This window comes from Danaus plexippus, assembly GCF_018135715.1.
Source record: "Danaus plexippus chromosome 29 unlocalized genomic scaffold, MEX_DaPlex mxdp_36, whole genome shotgun sequence".
NCBI lineage: Eukaryota > Metazoa > Arthropoda > Insecta > Lepidoptera > Nymphalidae > Danaus > Danaus plexippus.
Window position 1 is genome coordinate 87,394 of NW_026869857.1, and position 22,675 is coordinate 110,068.

At 41.4% G+C, this 22,675-nt stretch overlaps 2 protein-coding genes across 4 annotated transcripts; both read left to right on the plus strand.

The window, feature by feature from the left end:
• Positions 1-600: 600 nt before the first annotated feature.
• Positions 601-17,981, plus strand: LOC116776847 (protein neuralized). 3 transcript variants are annotated; one of them, XM_032670110.2, is made up of 4 exons: positions 601-986; positions 15,237-15,409; positions 15,520-16,605; positions 16,691-17,981. In XM_032670110.2, exons 1-4 carry the CDS (start codon positions 959-961, stop codon positions 17,072-17,074), a joined length of 1,671 nt encoding a protein of 556 aa, XP_032526001.1. In that variant the 5' UTR covers positions 601-958; the 3' UTR covers positions 17,075-17,981. The 3 variants fall into 3 exon arrangements, with proteins under 3 accessions (XP_032526001.1, XP_032525999.1, XP_032526000.1); XM_032670108.2 differs by lacking the exon at positions 601-986 and adding an exon at positions 4,515-5,323; XM_032670109.2 differs by lacking the exon at positions 601-986 and adding an exon at positions 5,594-5,704.
• Positions 17,982-19,605: 1,624 nt separating this feature from the next.
• Positions 19,606-22,547, plus strand: LOC116776958 (uncharacterized). The gene is made up of 5 exons (XM_032670269.2): positions 19,606-19,815; positions 20,308-20,796; positions 20,865-20,973; positions 21,081-21,211; positions 21,679-22,547. Exons 2-5 carry the CDS (start codon positions 20,308-20,310, stop codon positions 22,039-22,041), a joined length of 1,092 nt encoding a protein of 363 aa, XP_032526160.1. The 5' UTR covers positions 19,606-19,815; the 3' UTR covers positions 22,042-22,547.
• The last annotated feature ends 128 nt before the right edge of the window (positions 22,548-22,675 follow it).

Sequence of the window (22,675 nt, forward strand, 5' to 3'; positions counted from 1 at the left end):
GTATTTGCACTAATTTTTTTCGAAATATTATTATTTTGTAGAAATTATTTTAACAGTATGTATTAATAATTTGATATTTCTTAATTTATAATATATTTAGTGACTGAGATAGATATTCTACAATGACGCATTACTATATTTTTTTAATCTAAGTTTACATGATTGTCCCTTTGTTAGTATAACAAGAACATTATATTTCTCTTTATTTAGAGTCTACAACACTCAAACTTATATGATATTTTGTAAAACCAAAGATGTGACTCTAAAATGTAATTATTTTAATTTAAAAAAAGAAAAATATATATAAAAAATTTCAATCAAATATATTATGTATATGATATATAAGATTGACAGTGTTATCGATACTGGCGTTATAAACAAACTGATTGTAACATTATTATACACAGCTCTCATCAATACTTTTGATATAATAAATTTATGACTATTGACTTGAATTGTACACTTAAAGTGTACCTAAAGGTCGATAAACTTGCTTTTCGTTACTGAGATAGATTGAGTAAAATAATAGAGAGGAAATACAGATGAAAATATAAATATTAGCGTTTATGAGAGAGTATACGATCGCTGCGAGTCATACTACTGTGCGCTCCCGGCGACCAGACATATCCATGACAAAGTTGTCAAGTGCCAAATGTATTGGCAGAAATTACTATAATTGTTTGATAAGACAAAATATTTGCAATAATGTGACGCATACGGTCCCACAGATCTTTTTTATAAGTTTTAATTATAAATATCTCCCGCAATAACTAGTTTAATGGCTAAATTAATAGATTCGTATAAGAAAAACCGTATCTAAATGTGTGTTGGTTTGTAAATCTCTCGTTAGTGTAGTTCATAGTTCAATCGTGTAATGTGCGTGCGGACAGAATATACGCTTTTAATGTTCAACAATTAAATGGTTGTTTGCATTCGGAGGAGAAGAGTTTAAACAAGAATGGGGCAGTCCGGCAGCGCCATTCCAGGTAAGAGATGATAATGACACTCTAATTGTAGATATTAGCGTACTAACACGTCTCTAATACATTGTTTTCATATAACCTAACGAACTTCCTTGTGTGTTGAATCATTCTCAAACATGTTCGTGGCTCTTCCATAGAATAATACCTTGCGATCCGTCCGAGTTTTATTATTTCGTAAATCACCGAAAAAACCGTTCTCCAATTGGAACATTGTAATGATGTTGTCGTATAAACTACAACCGCCGCAGTGTTCGTGTTGAGGGCGAGCAAGGGTCAGAGGTCGGTCTAACTATTGTGTTTACATTAATACAAACCAGAGATTAGTTAGCCATCTTTAGAGCTCACTTCTTTAAGTGTCAACTATATAGGCGTTAAGTAAGTTGAGAGGTTTGTAAGCAAAGGAAGATGTGTTTATAAGATTCTAGAGATTTAGTTGAACATACAGGATGATGCATCACACCCGCAGCCCTCCTCATGGGTACACCGTCTCCGTTGCCAACCGAGACTGATGATATTATGCAATGAAAAGTATTTCTTCTGTCTTAACATATAAATACAGTTGTTTTTTTTTATCTTTATTATAATTAATCTGTGAGGAAATTGACACAACTTTGTTACTCTTGCGATCCTTCAAAAAATAGTTTATTAAACTAATCTTTATTTAGTCGTGTACAATGTATGAGTAATCACCCGACTCTGTTTGTTAAATCTCTTAGTTCAAAATCATAGTAATTTCTTAGTAATATTTACTCATTAGCAGTGACTGTGTGTCCGTATATTGTAAATGAGTTTCTGTGTTATACACACAGACATACAGGAGAGAAACAGCTTTCACATACAAAATTTTCCTCTCTGTGTGTATGTTTGTTAGTGAATTACATGAAAAGCATTATTATTGTAAGAAATTTGACCTTACAATGGTTTTAATCTACCATTAGTGTTCTGTTGGACTACCAAACATACAAATACATCCATATATATATAGTTGGAGACTTTACTAAAACAATTTGAATATATGTTTTTTATGTTAAAGATACTTTTTTGTACAACCTTCTTGGTACAAATCTTATGGCCTGTAACCGAACCCGGGACTCATTGATAGTGCCTTGTGTTCAACAATACCCAAAAGTAACTATTGTGTTTCCTTGAGGGTTGTGCAATAAATAAAATTTCTTAACAAAAAACATATGAAACCTTCACGGTTCCCAGCAGAATCAGCTGATTTGTATGTGTGTGTATGTTTTGATAATTTCAAGGATGTGATTTTATATGAAAGTGATATCTATTTCCTTCACAATAAGATCTATTCTCTCTTATGTTTCGGTTTGCAATTTTTTAATTCTATTCCTATTTCAAGGTATTTCTTAAACATTTAATGTTATTCAAAAATAGACTTTGAAGTATTAAAATTAAAGTCGTTCTTAATATAATTCTGTTTCACTCACACGAACAAAGTTTTCTTGCGATTACGAGTAATTCCAAAATTTAAATTTGGAATAGTTCAACTTCATTGAACATTGAAACGTCGTAAGTATATCTACGTGTATACTCAAACAAAATATAGCCTTATATCATAATAGTAGAGTCCATATTTCACTGTCCAAGTTCCCTCCACCAGCTGACTGTCATCTGTCCCGCTACCTGTCATTCCTCTTTTTTTTTTTCGGCCGCACGTGTTTCGCGACTCAAAGGTCCAGTGCTAAACGGACGGAGGACTTCGTTCGTGATATTGAACCTTATCTGAAACCGAGGAGGTTCTATATCGCTAGTTCGTAATAATTGCACAAACAATACAACAGCACAAAGAGTTCGGTTATGCAAAGAGGTTTTTGTCGTGTTTCTTTTAGAATCAGCTGATGCTGTGAAGAGAGTCATATGGTCGATCAGCTGATCGGAGACGCGGACAAAGAGTTCGAGAGAAAAGAAATTATTACTCGTCTTACCTGAAACATACTTCGCTTTATTTTAATATATAGTTTGGGTAAAAATAAAACGATAAGCTCTTAAAGTGTATTCGAGTTGCGGAACAATCAGCTGACAGACATACATATACAATGAAGTCCATTCCATGTGATAAGGACCTACTATCGCTGTGTCGGATCCAGTTTGTGTGAATGTTTCCTTTCTTTACAAAACATTATTAACCGACATCAAAGAATGCGGTTCGTATCGACAAACAACTAACTTAAGACAGACTCGTGTGATACTAACTACACACCTTCATTATTATTTTTATCTAGAAAGTAGACTCGATTAACATTTACGAGCATTTTAATGGCGATTCCTTTGTAATATCACAATTCGCAAGGTGTTTTTGAGAATGTTGGGGAAAAAACATGGCGAGTGTGGACTGTGGAGGCAGATGTTGCTACACAGACGAACACACACTCGTCCGGCGAGCGCCTCGTGTGGGGAAAGGTCTCGCGATGTGAAGATGAAAGTCCACCTTGTTTGTTATATGTATTGCTATGTATATTATATACTGTGTGTCTGTCTGTGTGTGACGATCTCGGCAACCGGCGCCAGATCACGAACATAGAAATTTCTACAATGGGAAATGTCATTATATATACCTGTATGTGTATATGTGCTGCTGGTGTGGCAGCCCTGCCAGGCTCATACCTCGATGTGGCTGCACAATATGTTACTGACACTATCACACACACACACACACACACCTCAACGCGGTCGAACTCGGCACGAGTTGAGACAGATGTGATCTCGGAGTCGTCGAAGAAGAAAAACGGAAGGTTTTAGGTAAAAATCATGATATCATGGATTGATTTTATTAAACTATTATACATATGCAAGTCCGTCTGCTCCTATCATCTGTTCCCTACCAAGGTGTGATATATTTTTTTGTTAGCTTCCCGTGTATTTGTTCCCGACACATGCTGGAAGGCGGGCACCTGGCTCTGAGCACAGCACAAACAATAATAACAATACAGACATACACACATATGTGACAATCAATATAGAGGAGGCACTATCGGGTAGAGATGGACTAAGAATATTGTAACCCGAGTAAAGACACAAGATGGGTTTGTTTCGGCGGTTCATTGACCTTCGTCTAACAGATGACGAGATGCAAGCTGCAGATGTCGGAGGTGAGCTGAGTGAGCTGAGTGTGGACTGTTGTCACAGATACTGACGAATATATGTATATAAAATAATTTGGAGATGCGTAAGACTTAGAACATTTATCGCGACTGTATTGAACCGACTTAGGAATGGGAGGTTCTGTTTTATTTGACATCAAGTTAATGAAGACAATTAGAGTTTTTTTTATAATACATATGTTTTGTTTGGTTGTTGAAGTTCTGGTGAGAAGCTCGCGTGTCTTTGTCCAGATGGATTTCTTGTAAATGAAATGAACCGCATCAGAATAGGTTCAGTCGTTGTAACAGAGCGGCTCGAAATGCACACGATGTGCTTACTCCGAGTGCGTATCGTACACACGGTGCACTACATACGGAGCGTTAACACTTCACCATATATAAATCTTCGCGAATTATAATATTCAGACATATGGTAAATTTAAAATAGTTGTTAATAGCTGTAAGTCTATTAACAAGAATGTTTAATGAGTTTCTTGAAACGATAGTTAATTCGTTAACGATCACGTTGTCTGTCGTTAGCTGATGGTTACGAATCCTTTCTATTGTCTCCTTAATGACTTCTCATTTCTAAATAACTTTTATCCTCATATTTAACTGATTCACTATTATTATTATTTATTTTTCTCTAAACACAATCACTTCGTAGTTCGTACTTCATATTGTTCCCGTCCGTGTGTACCTTCGGCCGCCTCTCTCCGTCTCCCTCTCTCCCTATAGCTCAGTCTCTGTCTCTCGTGAAGTGTGTATGGGTGCAGTAGACTCTGTGCCGTATAAGTATCGTAGTAAGGTCTGTATTTGAGTGGGCGGGGTCTAAGCGACAGCTGACGGCCGGCTCCAGGAGCGTGTTGTGTGGAGCGAGGAGCGTCAGTCGGCCGCGAGCCTTCGTCGGGAACGGACGTCGGCCGTGTGGAAGTGTAGTAAACGAAAGACGAGCGCGAGTGACATGAACTGACGGCTAGTCGAGCTCAGAGTTCGTCGGTCCGTTGTGATATCTGCAAGCCTTATAAATGATGGGAGTGAGCGATTGCGTTAGCCTGAGGCAGGCCAGGGGCGCCTGCCACTGTCCCGCCTGTCCGCGGGGCTCCGCTCACGGCCCCCGCCTGCCGCCGCAGACCCTCGTGCTACCGCCCATGGCGCTAGAGCCGGACACCACGCCCGTCAAAGACAAGAAGGGCTCCAAGATGAAGGTCCTCAAAAAGATCAAGAAGAAGATCGGATTAGGTGAGCACGACCTGCCCTCGCGTTACACTACACACACACACACATACACAAACCCTTCATTTATAACATTTTTATTTTTATATTTTTAATACCCCTTGATTCATCGCCGTCACACCACACTCCTCGTTCAACAACCTACGTTTATAGTATTTACTTGATATATAATGTTTTATGAATGAACAACTGTCAACTGTCGGTGCGAAGTGAACCTGCCGACAGACCGAGCTCGTACTAAAACAGACAGATAGGAAACTCAATTTCACGATTACCTCACAATCGTGAAGTTAACGTAGTGACTGAGTGGCGCTCGGGAGTACGTTACTAGAGTGACATGAACCGCGGAAATGAGTGTCGTGTTAAGAGAGCGTCTCCGCGAGCTGTGTATGTATCCCGTAGTATACATGTCTAAATAATTAAGTTACAATAATATCAGTGGACATATACCTGTACTGTGTGTGTGTGTGTGTGCGGTTCCTCGGCTCGTGCCATCTGCTGGACTAGTCTGCAGCCCCGGCATCTGTCGCACACCTTGCCCGTTTAATTGCCTCGCATAAGACGCGTGTTTCGTTTATACGCCATTAACATAAATATAAGACTCGAATACAAGCTGACTACGAAACACAAGTCTTGACTGTTTTTATAATATAATCATCACGTGCATTAATAGGCGAGGGTAGTTACATATAACGACGGCACTGCCTGGCGTCTTGTTTGTGTTATGAAAGGCTCCCATAAGTCATTGTTAGGACATGTGCTGAAACAATTCCCTCCGTCTTAACAGACAATGCGAAATTTCAACTAATCCGCCAGATGTCATGAAACGTGCCGGAAGTAGCGACAGATGTACTTGACTTCCGACGTATGCATATTATAATGGATGTACTTTCCATGTAGTTGTAGTGGTTGTAGTCTCTCAATTGTTTATTACATTTAGTCGTGAATTTGACTTCGAATGTCGTGGCACGTTTTCTTTGTGTTTTAATAATTTTCCTCTATCGTGACCGCCGAGTATTTAAAATCATTTGTTCTGTACATGAAAGTCTTAACAATGGCCGCCCATCCGGTTGTTCTGTTGAATATCCTTATAATATATCGCGTTATGTCGTGAATCATCATTTGACTGATTAACCTCTGAGGTTAACGCGACCCGTGCGCTAATTACACTGAAAGCAACAGCATCCGCTCGGAGACGAGCTGTAGTGCGGAGTAAACAATGGCGACCTCCAGAAGGTCGGGAAGAAAGCGCAGATGGTGCCATTAAAGGTTGTGTGAGGAACAAACAGCTGAGAGACCCGGGGGCGAGAGGGGCGGGGGGCTTGGCCTGCACGAGTCACCAAGACCGACACACACTGTACACTTATACATCTTATACATTAAACATTTATTACGATATCTTATCAATATTTCGGTAATGTACATACTAGTGTTACCCCCGGGTTCGCCCGCGAGCCCGACACGTGCAGGATCTCGGTTTAAAGACAGCTGGCGTTAGAGATAAAAAAACGGCATAGTTGATAAGCTGATAGTATAAAGGGCGCGAGGTGCCGCGTGCGCCGAGGAATGTATGTGTTACATAAAGAGCATCAGCTGCTAGGAACACCTTTGAGGTTTTTTTATTTCTTCACGAGACAGCTGACGGCGGCCATCTTTACACGCACACAGCGGCGCTGGCGAATACTATGATGACATTTGAGATGAATTTGGACTTTCGATTTATAGAGGTATTCATTAAATTGATTATTAGTCAAAGATATTTATTGTACAAAACAATTAGCCTGTGTTACTTAAAACGTGACTATGAAAAGTTAGTGAATGAAGACAACTTATTTGGTAGTTGAAGACTTATTACGTTTTTCAGCATAAATTAGTACTGGTTCGGAAAATAGCCTCCCTCTGTATACCCGGCTATATGTCGCTAGTCTACTGTCGCGTCTTTAATAGTTTTCATGTTAAAGACATTTTATTTATTTTCGTGAGCACATGCTCTTATACGGCACTTTTCCTTCTATATATTTACTGGAGCGACTTCATCGAAACCGTTCCAGGACCATGAAGACATCTCGTGTCGTCATTTCGGATCTCAACTATTCCCAAGGAACTGGTTTTGAAGATCGCGTGAAGAAAACTGAATGCTAAATTTGAATTTCATTGATTTATTTTTAAACTTATTCCTTCCCCGTGACGACTACTGTTTCCGAAAACGGCGTCGCATCTGTACTTAACGGTTCCCGCGCCATTTTGAATGCTTTTTTTAAACAAAGCCATGAATAATTAAACAATAACTAATCCCTGGTGTCTAACTAGTGACGTCATTAAATAATAAATAATTTTGTCTATGGTCACGATAATTGTAGATCACCTGTGCTCTATGGTCTGTGCGTTGTCCAGAGGAGGTCGGAGTTACATCAATGAGGTATCACGAGGTCGTGGGAAGAGCAGCAACACAGATAATACATCCAAAATAAACAATGTTTATTGTAATAGTTTAAATAACAAAGCTCTGAATTTATCCTCCAGATGTTTTCTGGCAATCCTTTGGTTTTTGGAATTTCGTCTTAGGCCCGCGTGGGAAAGGAGACCCTGACAGTAATGGTATACAACTAACAACTCTATGCTAACCGAGTAAGGTTGAATATTAATTGCATTCCATATGTACGAGATGGGAATATATAATAGATCTGTCACTGACTTCCGACTGACCATTTCATCTTCTAATATTCCTTATTTTTTTCGTGCAAAACTAACGTTTTAATTAATTATATTTTATTTTTTTAATAACATCGTTAGTTTGAAAGCGTGTGAATTCAATGTTATTTTTCATATGAAAGTTGTACATTCCTAGAATTATATGCCTTTAAAGCAATGTCGCCCTGGTACGTGACAACAACTTCATATTGGCGCCAATTAATACGTCTAATTGATATCAATGAACAAATTCGCTCGTATGACTTCCGTTTACATCAATTAAGAAACCGGACATCGGATTGAATTTTTTTTTTTATATAAAATTCTCAAAAAATTGTCGAATTATTCGTATTTTTGTATCGGATGACAAAACGAATCGATACGAAAGGTGAGGTTCCCACGGTCCGTGAGAGCGGGAGACAGAGACGGCAACGTTAGGACGATGTGACGAGTGCGAGAGGGACGGATATATATACATCATATAGCGATCAATTACGTAAACAGTTATGTCAATTGTTAAGTGCTATATTAGATGCAATTCATATACATATAAGGTATACAATAGAATGGCGGTCATTATAATTTTAATTATTGTTATTGTAAATGTCCTGAAACGTCCAGCCTTATCAATATTTATGTGTCGCGAAATATCATAATAGCTAAATTAGGAAAAAAAATATCATTAAAATTCATAAAAAGCTTTAAAATTGTTACAAACGACACAGAAAGCCCGTAATCTCAAGTTGATATTTTTAAAAGATTACATTTATGAACACGTCTAGACATTTAGACTGAACTGTCCCTTAATAACTGTACATTAAAAAATAAAAGCAAAACGATCCCGCATTTTAAATTATCAACAACAACAAACACTACTTATATAAAATATAGAAATACAATTATCATGAATGTAAACAAAATCTAAAAATATTAAACCCGTAATTAGGCGGTCGCGTAATGAAAACAAAATGGCGGTGTGGCGCGTAAAAACTACAAGATTGACAATTACTGTGAGAATCGGATGTACAACCGTTGTTTCAATAGTTTTTTTCTTATAATCATGTTCACGTTGATCGACATCTTTAAAAGCTTTTTGTTTTTGTTTATATTTTAATGTTACTTTTGTTTTTACATCGAGGATATAGTAAAAAGCAAGGACGAGTGAAAAGTCTTAGTCATAAGTTGCAAGACGCGTATTTTACTATGTTTTTATAAATTAATATTCATTGTTTGTGTGAGAAAAATACGAATATAATATTCTATAATGCGTTGTGTTTAAACGCTACATATTTATGAGCGTGATGTCGTGGGAAAATGTTTTATAAGTGTATTATCTCGTGTGTTGGTGAAAGTTACGTCTTGGAGCAGAGATGAGCCAGGTAATGTTTGGAATAGTAGATTAGTGTGCATAGTTTAGATAATTATCATAGTTCATTAGTGGAATAAAAGAATTATTGATACACTATAATGGAATATAAGGGAAGTTTAAATGGGACTTGTACAATTCGATAGCCGCTTCCCTAGGTTGGGTTGACGTGAGAGATTGTTCTCACTCGTACCAATGTTCAAAACCGAGTTCGAGGTCATTAGAAAGAGTTTTGTTCTGTTACAAATCAATTTATTATAAAAGTAGTACCGTTTAAAAGTGTTTCATTGCGTGGGAAACGTTTTTAAGAACGAATGCGAACAATTATATAGTCTTTACAATGTTTCGTTATTATGTTCGCGTGCGTGATATCGTAATGGCGTCTTGACCCGTTGAGGTCGAGATTTGGGAATAGAGACATTTTGGAACCATCAAGTTAAAAAAATATTTCATATTAAGTCTATAAAATAGTTTAAATCAGTATTATAATAAATATGTAATTGTTTCATTTCTCTTAATCTTTATTTTCTCTTTCTGTCCACACGATATATATTCGTCCGCTTCCTGTGGTTACCGCCGGATGCTGGGTTGGTTTTCTATATAGCAGAGAAAGATGTAAATACATACAAAGTAACATATAACTTATGTAGAAAATTATTAAGAAAACCCTTTGTTCCAAAATTTTACGTATTCTAAAGTAACAAGCCGTATATAGGATATAAAAGGAAGATATCTTTATTATAATAGTATTATAATGAAAGAGCTCTAAATGTGTTTGTAAGATACTATTCTAAACTATAAAAGGTACAATGCACTCCGGCGCAGATGTCGCCCTCATCCCCCAAGATGAAGTTTCCCGCCGAAAATACAACAAAGCGGGGGCGGCTCTCCAACTGACGCGCACATGGCGGAGCCCCACGGGGCTTGAGACTTCATACGATATTAATTTAATAGCACGACACAATAAATTGACATTGGCTGAATGGAGAAAACTATATTGGCTGAATTAAAAAAAAGAATGGCAGAATTACTGATAAAAAAAATACTGGCCGCTAATAAATGTCGAGTTTGTTTTTTTCGTTTGAAGGAATATGTCCTCCTTACTAAACTATATGAAACGTTACAACTCGATACAGTTTCTACATTACTTCACATTAGTCTATCTCTTTCTCTCTCACTCTCTCTCGTTCCGTCTCTCATCACGGCTCGTGGTTTTTAAGTCCGTTACGGTCCGTGTTTGTTGCGATATAATATAATATATGTATTTTTTACGACATAACATTAGTATTATTTTAAACCAAGTGTTTTTGGACTAACTCAAACGAGCGAGCACGGAGTCTCCCCCGTGACTCATGTTCCGTGTTGATCGCTGTATATGAAGCGTGCCTAACTCTATAATCGTATCATACAGCGCGTATTTTTTTGTGAGTCCAGTTGTCACGGTTCCAGCTCGTCACGGTGTAAGAGCGGACTGTGACCCCGCCGCGCCGCTCACTATACTGATCTATTACACCAATATGAGCACGCCCACACGTCTCGGAACCTATCGCATTCAGTTTCATCGAAATCGGTCCAGCCGTTTGAATATAGTAAACCTTAAATGTGCCTACTTTATTTTTAAGTCACCCTAATTTTAGTAGTCTCCGAATTATTTCCATAATGTTCATAAACTTATGTATTTTCCCTCAAGTTCTATAAATAAGCTGTGCAAGTGGAACTGCTCGGGTACATCATCATCTCCCTCGCTGCGTCTCGCAGCAGATGTTGCTCTTGTTCCCACCGAAGCTCGCTTTGTGCTTCATTAAAATCTTATTGCCGATCCAACCTTGGAAACGAGATGATACTCGTCAATACGATTTAATTAGGACAATATGTTTTATATATAACATATTTTTTTCTGTTTGTTTGTTTTTGTATAAAAAATATCCAATTTCCTCATCGTCTCAAACGTTACACTCGCCAGGTTAAAGCATACATGATCATATATTAAGCGGGACTCGCACCTTAAGCTCAGGGTGGTGGAACACTCACTAACATTATTAATCAATATTACTGATGTATTTGGTATAAAATGAATTATTCACAATATCTCCGAGCTTTGTATACTTGTTCTAATTATAGTGTAACACAATGAGAATTCGTTTAGACCGTAACCCGCCACGCCTCGCCGCGTCTCGCCAGTCTCGATGTAAACAGTCTTCCGACGATCTTCCGAAAATATATTTAGTTCCATATATAGCAAGCCATTGTCCGTACACGATCAGTGAGTCACCCCCGACATGAAGCGCTGGATCGAACAGACCTTTGTTGCTCTCCTCACGTCCTACACGGGCGTACCTATATATAGAACAAATTGTGGAACATACAAACGTGTCTTATACAACCGACAGTACCGAGGACCACCCCACAGTTAGGTTAGACTGTTAGGTTAGGTTAAAAAATACAAGTCATTGTATTAAAACGAAATTCATTATAAGATTATAATATATCCGCGGAGATCCCTTCTCAGAGCCCTATGGTGTAATAATGGGGTCTTCAATAATCCCATGAGGACACAGATGTGCGATGGAATGTAGGGCAGAGGGTCGTGGGCTCGGAGTCAAGGGAGGAGGGAGATTAACTATACATACATGCAGTGTAGAGTGACTAAGAAACGTCCCTCCTGTACGTAGTCGGTTAAAAATATATAATACTTAATACTAACACAATTCATGTGTTACAATAAACTTATACACGTGAAAATATACAATATTTTATAAGGAAGTGGTTATTTTAAGTTCAACGTGTGAAGTGAAGTATCCGTCTGCTGGCGTTATATTTATTTATATAAATAATATTAAATGAGAACTAGACAGGAGAAGGTAATATGTTTGGTTGGTACGATGACGTGGAGACACGCTCGAGCGCCGAATCCTGTGGCGGAGCCCGAGGGCGCTCACTCGAGGGAGACCATTCTTACAGTGAAGCGAGACTCATTATAAATAAAGCTAACATTCTCGGATTACAATACGCGTATTTTATTATTTTAAAAAGTTACATGCTCCCGACGTTTCCGCGATCACGGCTGCTGCAAAGCAACGGAAACGTAGGGAGTGTGTAGCTTTTTAAAATATAATACGCGTAGTTTAATCCGAGAATATTAGCTTTGTTTGAAAGAATACTCGCGAAAGTTTTAGATCTCATTATGCTTAGAAGCAATAAATACACAATAGTCATCCATTGGCACTGATGAAAATTGATATGACATCCTGGAGATCGTTCCTAGCCCAGGTCTAGATTAATATTTCAACTGATAATAGCTTACTATAGCTTGGTACTTGTAATGTGTTTATTATGTTAGTTATATGCTGCGGGCTCTGGGACGCGAAGGTTCTGGTGAAGCAGGCCTTCGCACACACAGTGATATAAATTCGTCAATCATCATGTGAGTGCAGTGTGTTGGACAACACGCGGACTATTACTAGATCTAGTGCAGCGTTGACGTCATAGTCTAATATTGGGCTTCGGCTCACCAGGAAGAACGCTGGTGACGTCACACGTGACATTTCACAGGACGCTGTAGGTGAAGCAGACGAGCTCGCTACACTCGAGACTACAAGCCGATAGGATTCACCTCTTGCTTTATTTATATATACGAACAGATTTTTCTTAACTTAACTCACAGTGTTCGCGTGTAGGGTAGGATGTAAGTAATGTGTTCTCACGATGTATGACAGCGTTTTAAGTAGTTTTTTATGTCTTAGTACGTGTATTTAATACTCTCTGTCGGCGTGTCGTCAGTATATTAAACCGATTGTAATAATGTTTTGACGTGAAGAGGCGCGTGCTGTGTGTTTAGTGTGGGCAGTCGTAACTCGCTCACAGGGAGGGTCACCGGAGGGTCCGCTTTGACGAGCGCTCTATTATTGTGAGGAACAAAATAAGTTAGGATATATAAACACGTATCAATCAGTTACAGTGACTATTTATTTAACTTCGTAGTGCAAGAGTTGTATCACTTTAGACACAGGAAAGTCTCAAGTCACAGTGTTTAACTTATATACATATATATTAATAATTATCGTAAAGTATATTTTCACGTGGATCCATCAAACTATAATGTTTCATCAATATCCGGTCTCCCGCGGGTAGGAAATCTCTAGGACTTCCGGTGTACCGTGACTGACACCTGGCACTTCCACCCCCCGGATGATACAGATGATATGAAATAAATTTACCCTTAAAGTTTAATAAAACACGTCTCGAATAAGTCTGCGGTTACTTCGACTTATAACTGATAGTTTCGAAGGAGTTATAGAGCCTACTTACTATAAGACTTACTATACTGAATTGATTCTGATGAGACTCATCAATAACGTAGCTCACACACCACTGCAGCGTACAGCCTCTGTAAGGGAGACCACGTGACACGCGCTGCAGTTCAGTGGGTCACTGTGGGTTACCGTGCGTATTGAAGGTGGACAGAGCCGCGAACATGGACTAGTGTCGGCAGTCGAACATCCGAGAGTTATGTAAGCTGTAACCTATAAACAGAAGCGGGTCGTCCTGAGCCATGAGAACGTTTCACCATTACAGTGCCTTTCAAATAGTTCCGTGTGTGCGGTGAGGGGATCTCATGCTGGCGGACAAACACAGGTCTGTGTCTCACTACGTACCGACAGTTAACCGTGCCTACGTACTAAGATATGTATCACACGACGCCGACGACGCAGTTTATTAACGACAAACTGAAAACGCTGCGGATTCTGAGGAGACCTGTAGTAAGGGTTGTAGTGAACGTCTCCGGGCATCGTCTGACGCAAGAACACTGAATGTCATGCCGAAAACCGACTAAGCAGATACTAGTTATGTTTTGACCAATTTGTGAATTATTTATCGTCCCTTACTTATATAAAACATTACTTTGAAATGTTGTGAGCGACATCACTTACAGTTAATATAAGACAGTTAAAATAAAATACGTAAAGAAGAAATAAATTTACAAGAGACTGGATCTGAACCTGGGACTTATCGATCGCAGTGTTCGATATCTTAAAGTAATAGGTGGATTCAAGCGCTGCCTACCCGCCCGTCCGCCTGTAATTACAATGACACGTGCATTACACAAGCGTGTCAACGCAAAATGGCAGCTCGTTTAACTTCCGCTATTGTAACAGGAAGTAGCACGTGCTGTGGATACTGGGGGTAAGGCGAGGGGTGTCAGGACCCCGGCGGAGCATGACCATGGAAGATTAGATCTTATAAAGATGGCTGAAATCACTCTCAATATGAGGATATGATCACAGAGGAGTCTCCGCTTCATGTATAAGACGACTAATCAACGAGGAATATATTTGGAACCAAATATTATATTCATCCAAAGTTAATAGTAAAGCTTATCTTTATATACAAGAATGTTATACACTATGTGTATACAAAGATGTGCTCGCATTGGAACCGTAGTCTACACAAATGCTATTTAAAAGGGGCCCGTGCATCTGTCGCGGGCAGGTGGAGCCCTATCCGCGAGGGGACGCCGGCGGAGCCCGGCGACCCCTAAGTCTTCACGATAAGACGCACTATCGCTCAGCAAATAACACAAAGAAGTGACGAGTGTTTGAGATACTTTATTAAGTTAGAAGTTTGGTTCAACTTTCTTTTTATTTGAATCTTAATGTTACTATTAAGTTAATACTACACTTGTGAACTGACGCGGAACAGACGGTTTGAACGTATCGTGTAATAATAAACGTTTATCATGAGACGAGATGGTCGAGGGTTTGGGCAGAAGAACTTTTATACTGACTCTTGCACCGCAGTCGGGCGAGCGTCGCTCTTTATGTAGTATTCATTCGTTTATGTGTGTGTGTCTGTTTGTTGCAGCTCCTCGCTCCTCCTGTTCGGGCGGAGCGCCCAACAACCTTCCCCCGCTGAGTTTCCACTCCGTCCACGGTGAGAACGTCCGCGTGTCCCGGGATGGCAGCACGGCCCGCCGGGTGGAGTCCTTCTGCAAGGGAGTCGCCTTCAGCGCCAGGCCCGTGCGAGTCAATGAGAAGGTGAGCCCCTACACCTGCACACCTGCACACCTCCGCCGGGCGATGGCGCCCCCGAACACCTCGGTGTTGGATGTTTGTTTTCATTGTTGACGGCCGTGTATCGTTTCCAGGTGTGCATCCGTTTCGTGGAGATCTCGAACAGCTGGAGCGGGGTGATACGTTTCGGGTTCACGGGTCACGACCCCGCGACCCTCGCGCACGCGCTGCCCAAGTACGCCTGCCCCGACCTCACCAACAAGCCTGGCAACTGGGCCAAGGCTCTGGGGGAGAGGTTCTGTGAGAAGGACAACGTGCTGTACTACTACGTGAACAGCGCCGGGGACGTGCTGTTCGGAGTCAACGGAGAGGACAAGGGACTGTTCTTCTCCGGAGTCGACACCCGGAGTCCGCTGTGGGCCTTGATAGACGTGTACGGCAACTGTACGGCCGTGCAGTTCGCGGACCCGCGGGCGCCCGGCCAGCCCAGGAGGTGTGCCCACACCCCCGTGGACGATGACAGCCTGGTCGGCGGCATGAGGGCGCTCGCCGTGGACGAGGCGCTCCCCCCGCCCAGACACCAGAACCCCCTGGTGCCGCTCACCCTGCACAGGACCAGGGGCAGGAACGTGCACTACGTCAACGACCGGGGCATCGCCGCCCGCGCCGAGGCCGAGTTCTGTCAGGGTTACGTGTTCACGGCGCGGCCCATGAGGCCCGGACAGACCATCGTCGTCCAGATCTTGGCCACGGAGGCGGCTTACGCCGGCAGCCTGGCGATAGGCCTCACGTCCTGCGACCCCGCGCTGCTCACGCAGGACGCGCTGCCGGACGACGCCGACCAGCTGCTGGACCGCCCGGAGTACTGGGTGCTGAAGAGAGACGCCGCTGCCGGCCTGCGCCGACATGACGAGCTGGCCGTCACTCTCTCCGGCGACGGGGAAGTGCGCCTGGCCAGGAACGGCGCGCCGCCCGCCACCGTCATGCACGTGGACCACACGCTGCGCCTGTGGGCCTTCGTCGACATCTACGGCGCCACGCAGAGAGTACGCCTGCTCAGCACGGCCGCCGCGCCCTCCCCGTCCGCCCAGGGCTCCGCGCCGGCCGTGCGCGTGCTGGGCGCGGCGCCCGGCGGGACCGTGCTGGTGGTCAGCTTGCCGCCGCAGCAGCAGCAACACCAGCAGCAGCCGCTAACCCTCGCCAGCGCTCACTACATAGAGGTAACGATCCCTCCCTCTATACTCCAGTGTTGCTGATGCCACAGTCCCTTATCGACATTATCTGACGTCCTCTCTCCGCCCGCAGCCGCTCCAGTCGTCCCAGCTGTGTGTGTCGGGTCTGCAGCAGGCGGCCGCCCCCTACCGCCGCGACCACTGCGCCTCCAGCTCTCAAAACAGCTGCAACGAGCAGCTGACCCTCCCCGGCGGGGCCGCAGAGCGTCTCCAGCCCCTCCAGCAGCTGCAGCCGCTCCCGTCCACCAGCCGCCAGTACTCCATGCTGGAGGGCAACCTGACCGGGGCGGAGTGCACGATATGCTTCGAGAACCCCGTGGACAGCGTGCTCTACATGTGCGGTCACATGTGCATGTGTTACCGCTGCGCCGTCCAGCAGTGGCGGGGGAAGGGCGGCGGCCAGTGTCCGCTGTGCCGGGCGCAGATAAAGGACGTCATCCGCACCTACAAGTCCTGATCTGACACGTGACAGCTGACAGCTGACAGGTGACAGCCGCCAGCTGCCAGCGGACGCACTATGCCAAAAACAAAGGAATTATCGTACTATTCTTCTAATATATTCGTTAAGTGTAGACCCAAAAAGCTATGTATATATATGTGTTAGTATTTATGTTGGAGTGTAGAGAGCTGTCCGTGTGTGAGGTGTGCGAGGAGGGATGTGGAGGTGTGACCCAATGATTCTTTATAAAAATATTATTATTGTATCTGACGTTATTCAATAAGGGAAGTGTGTTAGGGAGTAGTGTTGCTAGGTGTGTAGTGTTCCTGTCCCGTGCCAGGGCACTCGGGCTGCATCTTAACATGAGATACGTCCATACATGTACAGACCTCCGGGTGATAGTTGTGATGCATTTATTATATATAATGAGTTCCTGTGATGTCAAGCGCTGAGCTCACTCACAGCAGAGTTCCTCGTTTAGTGTGCCAGCTAAGCCATAGGAGCCCGCAGTGGGCCGGCCGCTTCACATCCCGGTCACCTGCTCAATGTGTCCCGGCATATCATTGTTCCATACATATCTGTTTTGAATGCATTCCTTTATATGATAAGTGTACATCACAGAGCAGCCGCTGCCTTGTGTCCTAGACCTAAGTGAGACCTTTAATACCAAAACACCGACCAGTTTCATCAAAGCCAAACATTAATGTATATAATCTATGTTTATTTTGTGAATTCTGTAATTTTGGACATTGTTTTTTTTTTAATGATTATTTTAATTTATAATGTGTTTTTATTAAGTGATGTTGTCGCTCGGTACAGTCTTCTAGTCCCTAGTAATTTATGTTTAAATCCTTTTTTTTTTATATTAATTGATTTGAATGTCGGAGTTAATATAAGTTTAACATTAAAATGGTTATCGACAGTTTTCTTTGTTTCATTTTCCTTACTTTGATTACCTTTTTTCTTTTTTTTGGTCGCTTTATCTTTCTTTAATGATTAATTCCGTTTAAGATATACGTATATATGAATACATGCTAACTACTATTTAATATAACAATATTTTATATATTTTAATATTGTATTTAGTAAACAACGTTAAGTAACAAAACTAACATTTTCGGATTACTCCGTGTGTCGTCTCGTCTGCCCGTGATCACAATTGCTCTAATGTAACCGAAATGTCGGGAACATGCAGTAGTACATCTGAAATTATTAGTTTTATTTAAATGAATACTCGAGAAAGTCTTAAATCTCATTAACTACAATATATATGAAGATGCAAATCGTCTTGTCATATTTTCCCGCCATTTTGTTCATTCCTGTCACTCGGTCAAAACGAATGATTCGTTATCTGTAACCGGAATTACATTAAAAGCTTTGGTCTAAAGAAAAATGTGAGCTCTACGATGTGTTAATAAATGTTATATTATTATAGACTGACGAGATAGTTTATTAACTGTGTGGCTCGAATAAACTGACATTTTTCAGTAACTTTTTAAATATTATTAGAGGAACGGTTAGTTACTAAGTAAACCAGGGCTTTAATCTTGTTGTAGCTGTTAAAACAACTCGAATCAATCGCCACTTTTCATGTGACGTTTGTCTTCTCACGTTACAGAAAAAGAGCGACTAGTAAAGTCACAGTGATTAGAGTCTCCCCGCCTTCAGAGCTCCACAGTAAGCGTATCCTTGCAGGATTCGACTGGGCTGGCTTCGGCCTTTCGGCCCGACGAGCCATCAGTAGGGTAAAACTAACCTGTCTCACGAAGGTCTAAACCCAGCTCACGTTCCCTTCTAACGGATGAACAATCCAACGCTTCCCGAATTTTACTTCGCAATGATAGGAAGTGCCGATATCGAAGGATCAAAAATCAACGTCGCTATGAACGCTTGGTCGCCACAAGCCCTATTTTCTTCTCTATTTTCTCGAGTAACTTTTCTTTTTGCTAAAAACTTTACTTTACTTTACAATGAAGTTACTAAACTTCTGGACCTAACCATCTTTTGTCTTTTGATCCATGACACGTGTCTGTCCTCACTGAGCTAGCCTCAGGGCATATTTTTGTCATATTTTCTAAATCTAACGTCTTAACTGAATATCCCAAGAACCGGTAGAGATTTTAAGATATTTGAGTGAACATTAAAACATCTCTTGACAATAATTTTGATATATCTTAAATATTTGATGTAGCGATGAGTGAAATAATATTTGCGGACATTATAAATTATAAACCATTTTTTAAATATAGTCTATAAGTCTTTCTGTTTGTTTAATTAATAATCATTTCTTCTATTAGACGACTCTAATAGTACATTGTTTGAATACCTTTATAATATATTAGTTACTTGAGGTCATTTACTAATCACTAATGTGTAATAAGTAATTTTAAACCCCTTAAGGTAGGTCAATCTCTTCATAACTCTAATATATAATTATAATTGGACGATAACGAATAATTTCAATGAAATAAAGTAATTAAATAAAATGTTAATATTTTATATTAATGTATATGTATGTATTGTTTTTTTAATTCGTCCGTCGTCGACTGGCAACACAGCCGCCGACGGCGTGATTTATTTTGTAAAGCGTCAGAATGTATGAATTACTTTTGTCTTGATATTATTGAAATAACGTATAACCTTATGTATTATTTCGCATTTATTTTATTTACCACCGATATTTTATTAAGTTTAACTTTACGTGAATGCACCGTCTCCTGTCCCTGGATTTGTTTTGGAAGTGAAAAATACATTTAAAGGTGAGTGTTCGATTCAAAACATTGAATTAATTTTAATTAGTTCATATACGGAGCGTGTGAATTGAAATGTGTAATGTAATAAAATAGATTTATAATGAATGTTACAGAGCAATATGACATTGTTCTATTGAGTCCTCTGTTATGATCGTTACTATCAATCGAGTTGATTTACAACTTATAATAATTGATGCAAATAAATTAAGTTGAAACCGACATTTTTTTGTCATTATAACAGTACTTTTAAGTGTACTAAATGCTATTTACGTATTTGGAATGTAAACTATTGTGTGTTTGCGAGTCCTCTAGTGTGAGGTTCTTGGGTAATTATTAACGAAATACAGTTACACAGTTATTACTCGGATACATTGACGATTTATATAACGTGTTACTAAATACTACACGGTTCTGAGTGCGTTGTACTGGTTATATTCATCATGTCCATGCACTGAAGTGATTTATGTTATAACATTCGTAATTAACGTCGTCTTTCAGATGTTTTGCGTCCAAGAGAAAGAGTCTCATGTAGAGCCGTTCCGGAACTCGGAGAAGGATCCGCTGACGACACAATCAGAGTCGAGCGACGACGAGCCGGACCCTAAACGTATGAAGTACAACCGACCCGAGCTCAACTTACAAATGTATCAGTTATCGTCCTTCAATACACCGAAATCCCTATCCATATATCCCTCCACACCCACCTCCACTTTGCCTAAGTTCGTAAACAACCCACTCAATCTAGCTAACCCGCTCGCATTCGCCACAAGCAACCTTCAGACGAACATAGTGAAGAACCTTCACAGCAGATACTCCCTGCCGGCCAAGCTGACAATAACTCCTGTGACGAAGACTGTCACCGACAGCGGTGAGGTCGTCAGATATAAGAAGAACGGGGAAATAGCAAAGAAACGGGGACCCCCTAAAGGTTACAAACGGAAACCTAAAGACCTCTCTCAGAGCTTCTCAAACGGAGCTTTATTACAGGTAGGAGTCTGTTAAAACCTTTTGATTGCCGACTAAACTGGTTTTGATCAAAACTTTATAATTTTCAGGCTCAGAACACTATCTTGACGAGTCTTCTGGCGGCCACCAACACCAGTCTTACAACAGTGAGCCCAGCTCCACCAGCGGAGCCTGTACCCGAGGTCAAGCTCCCTCCAGGTGTGTATTAATGTTATTTATATTCATATCAACATACAACCGTGTTAATTGTCTAAGTTTCCTGTTATAAGATGTTTGTGTACGATCGCATGTTGTGTGTACTCCAGGGACGGAGCTGGTAGAGCTGCTCCTAGATCCCGAGGACTGGTTCCCCTCGGAGCCCTACCGCATGGTGTTCAGTCGGAAGAAGAACCCCAAGTGGAAAAACTTTCCTTACCGCTGTGAACATTGCTTTAAGGTAAAAGTCGCTTCATAGTAACTGCTCTCTACAGTATAGACCACTTAAGGTACCTTCTCACAGTGTGGATATATTTTTGGGTCGTTCATAGTTAAAACTTAACAGACACTATGTTCAGAGCTGGTGAATCTTAGGAGATCTCAAGAGCTTCGTAACAAACAAACTATGTGTTATTTTATTTTTATTAGTCGGTCAGTTTACAGCAGCCGTGATCACGGGCAGACGACATGAGAATATCTGTCAGCCGGTCTTGTTATTTCGGGAGTATGTAGTTCAAACTAATAAAAACGCGCCATACCTCCGATCTCGACAGTCTCAGACTTCATTCTGTCCTAAGACTTCACATATACTATAAACACCCAAGCCGAGTCCAATCCCTCCACCTGCTGATAATAACACTATAAAGACTTTTCCAGCTTTGTATGTGACTGAAGTCTCTATATATAGTTACTGGTTACACATTCCAGGGCTACCGAGTGCTGTCCACGCTGGTGAGTCACTGCGGCGCCCGGCACGGCTCGCCCCCGCGCTCGCTGGCGCTGCCCTGTCCTTGCTGCCCGCACGTGTCCCTCAGGCGGAAGCACCACAAGAAACACCTGGAGACCCACCAGGGCAAGAGGCACAGGATCTTCTGCGTGTATTGCCTACCCGCGGACACCGACGGCCCGTACACCAAAGAAGCCATCAAGTACCCGTTCGAGAGCTACCCTCACTACTGGTACGCGTCCGAGGAGTCGCTGCGGCTACACAAGAAGAGGAAGCACCCGTACGCCGCCATGTTCAACTACAACTGGTTCTGCACCTGGGGCGAGGGCACGCCGAACAGCTAGCTCACCACCCGAGCCCATGCCAGAGACGGCAGACGCACGCCAGCTGATGTCTACCGCGTGGAGCCCCGCGCCGTGTCTGGCGCCTGTGTGTCGCCGCGCTCACAACACATTCCTCAGCGACGTCGTCAGCTCGGAGCAGACGTTGGACGTATTTTTGTATGAATTTTAATGCATTTACATTATTATATAACGGATCGCCTTAAATATACACATATGATATACAATGTTAAGGAAGCAACCTGCCTGTGACGTACGTAGCGCTCGGTAATATCGGGTAATACTCGGTAATATCGGGTAATCATGTAGAGTGAATCAGTCGAAACCAAATCCTACCAGTATTATGTATGTTAGTATCGAGAGCCGTCCGCGGGACCGCGCTAGTATTATAATGAGTGGAAGCGGAGCGTCGTAGGCACTTACAATAAACAATAAGACTTGTATTAATAAAATACTCTTAGGACGAACAAACGGATTTTTTGAATGATTTTTTGTAAATAAATACTTTTTATAATAAACTCTGTCGTTTTATTGGAACCGGACAGGCGACGGGGAGTCGTGCAGCGGGACTACAAGCGGGGCGCCACTGAAGAAGATAGCTTTATATATATATATATATATATATATATATAGTTGA

Coding starts and splice junctions, on each gene's coding strand:
- LOC116776847 (XM_032670108.2), top strand. CDS start 5,110: ATGATGGGAGTGAGCGATTGCGTTAGCCTGAGGCAGGCCAGGGGCGCC. Junction 15,410..15,519: donor CCGTGCGAGTCAATGAGAAG/GTGAGCCCCTAC, acceptor TATCGTTTCCAG/GTGTGCATCCGTTTCGTGGA. Junction 16,606..16,690: donor CCAGCGCTCACTACATAGAG/GTAACGATCCCT, acceptor CTCCGCCCGCAG/CCGCTCCAGTCGTCCCAGCT.
- LOC116776958 (XM_032670269.2), top strand. CDS start 20,308: ATGTTTTGCGTCCAAGAGAAAGAGTCTCATGTAGAGCCGTTCCGGAAC. Junction 20,797..20,864: donor CAAACGGAGCTTTATTACAG/GTAGGAGTCTGT, acceptor TATAATTTTCAG/GCTCAGAACACTATCTTGAC. Junction 21,212..21,678: donor GCTGTGAACATTGCTTTAAG/GTAAAAGTCGCT, acceptor TACACATTCCAG/GGCTACCGAGTGCTGTCCAC.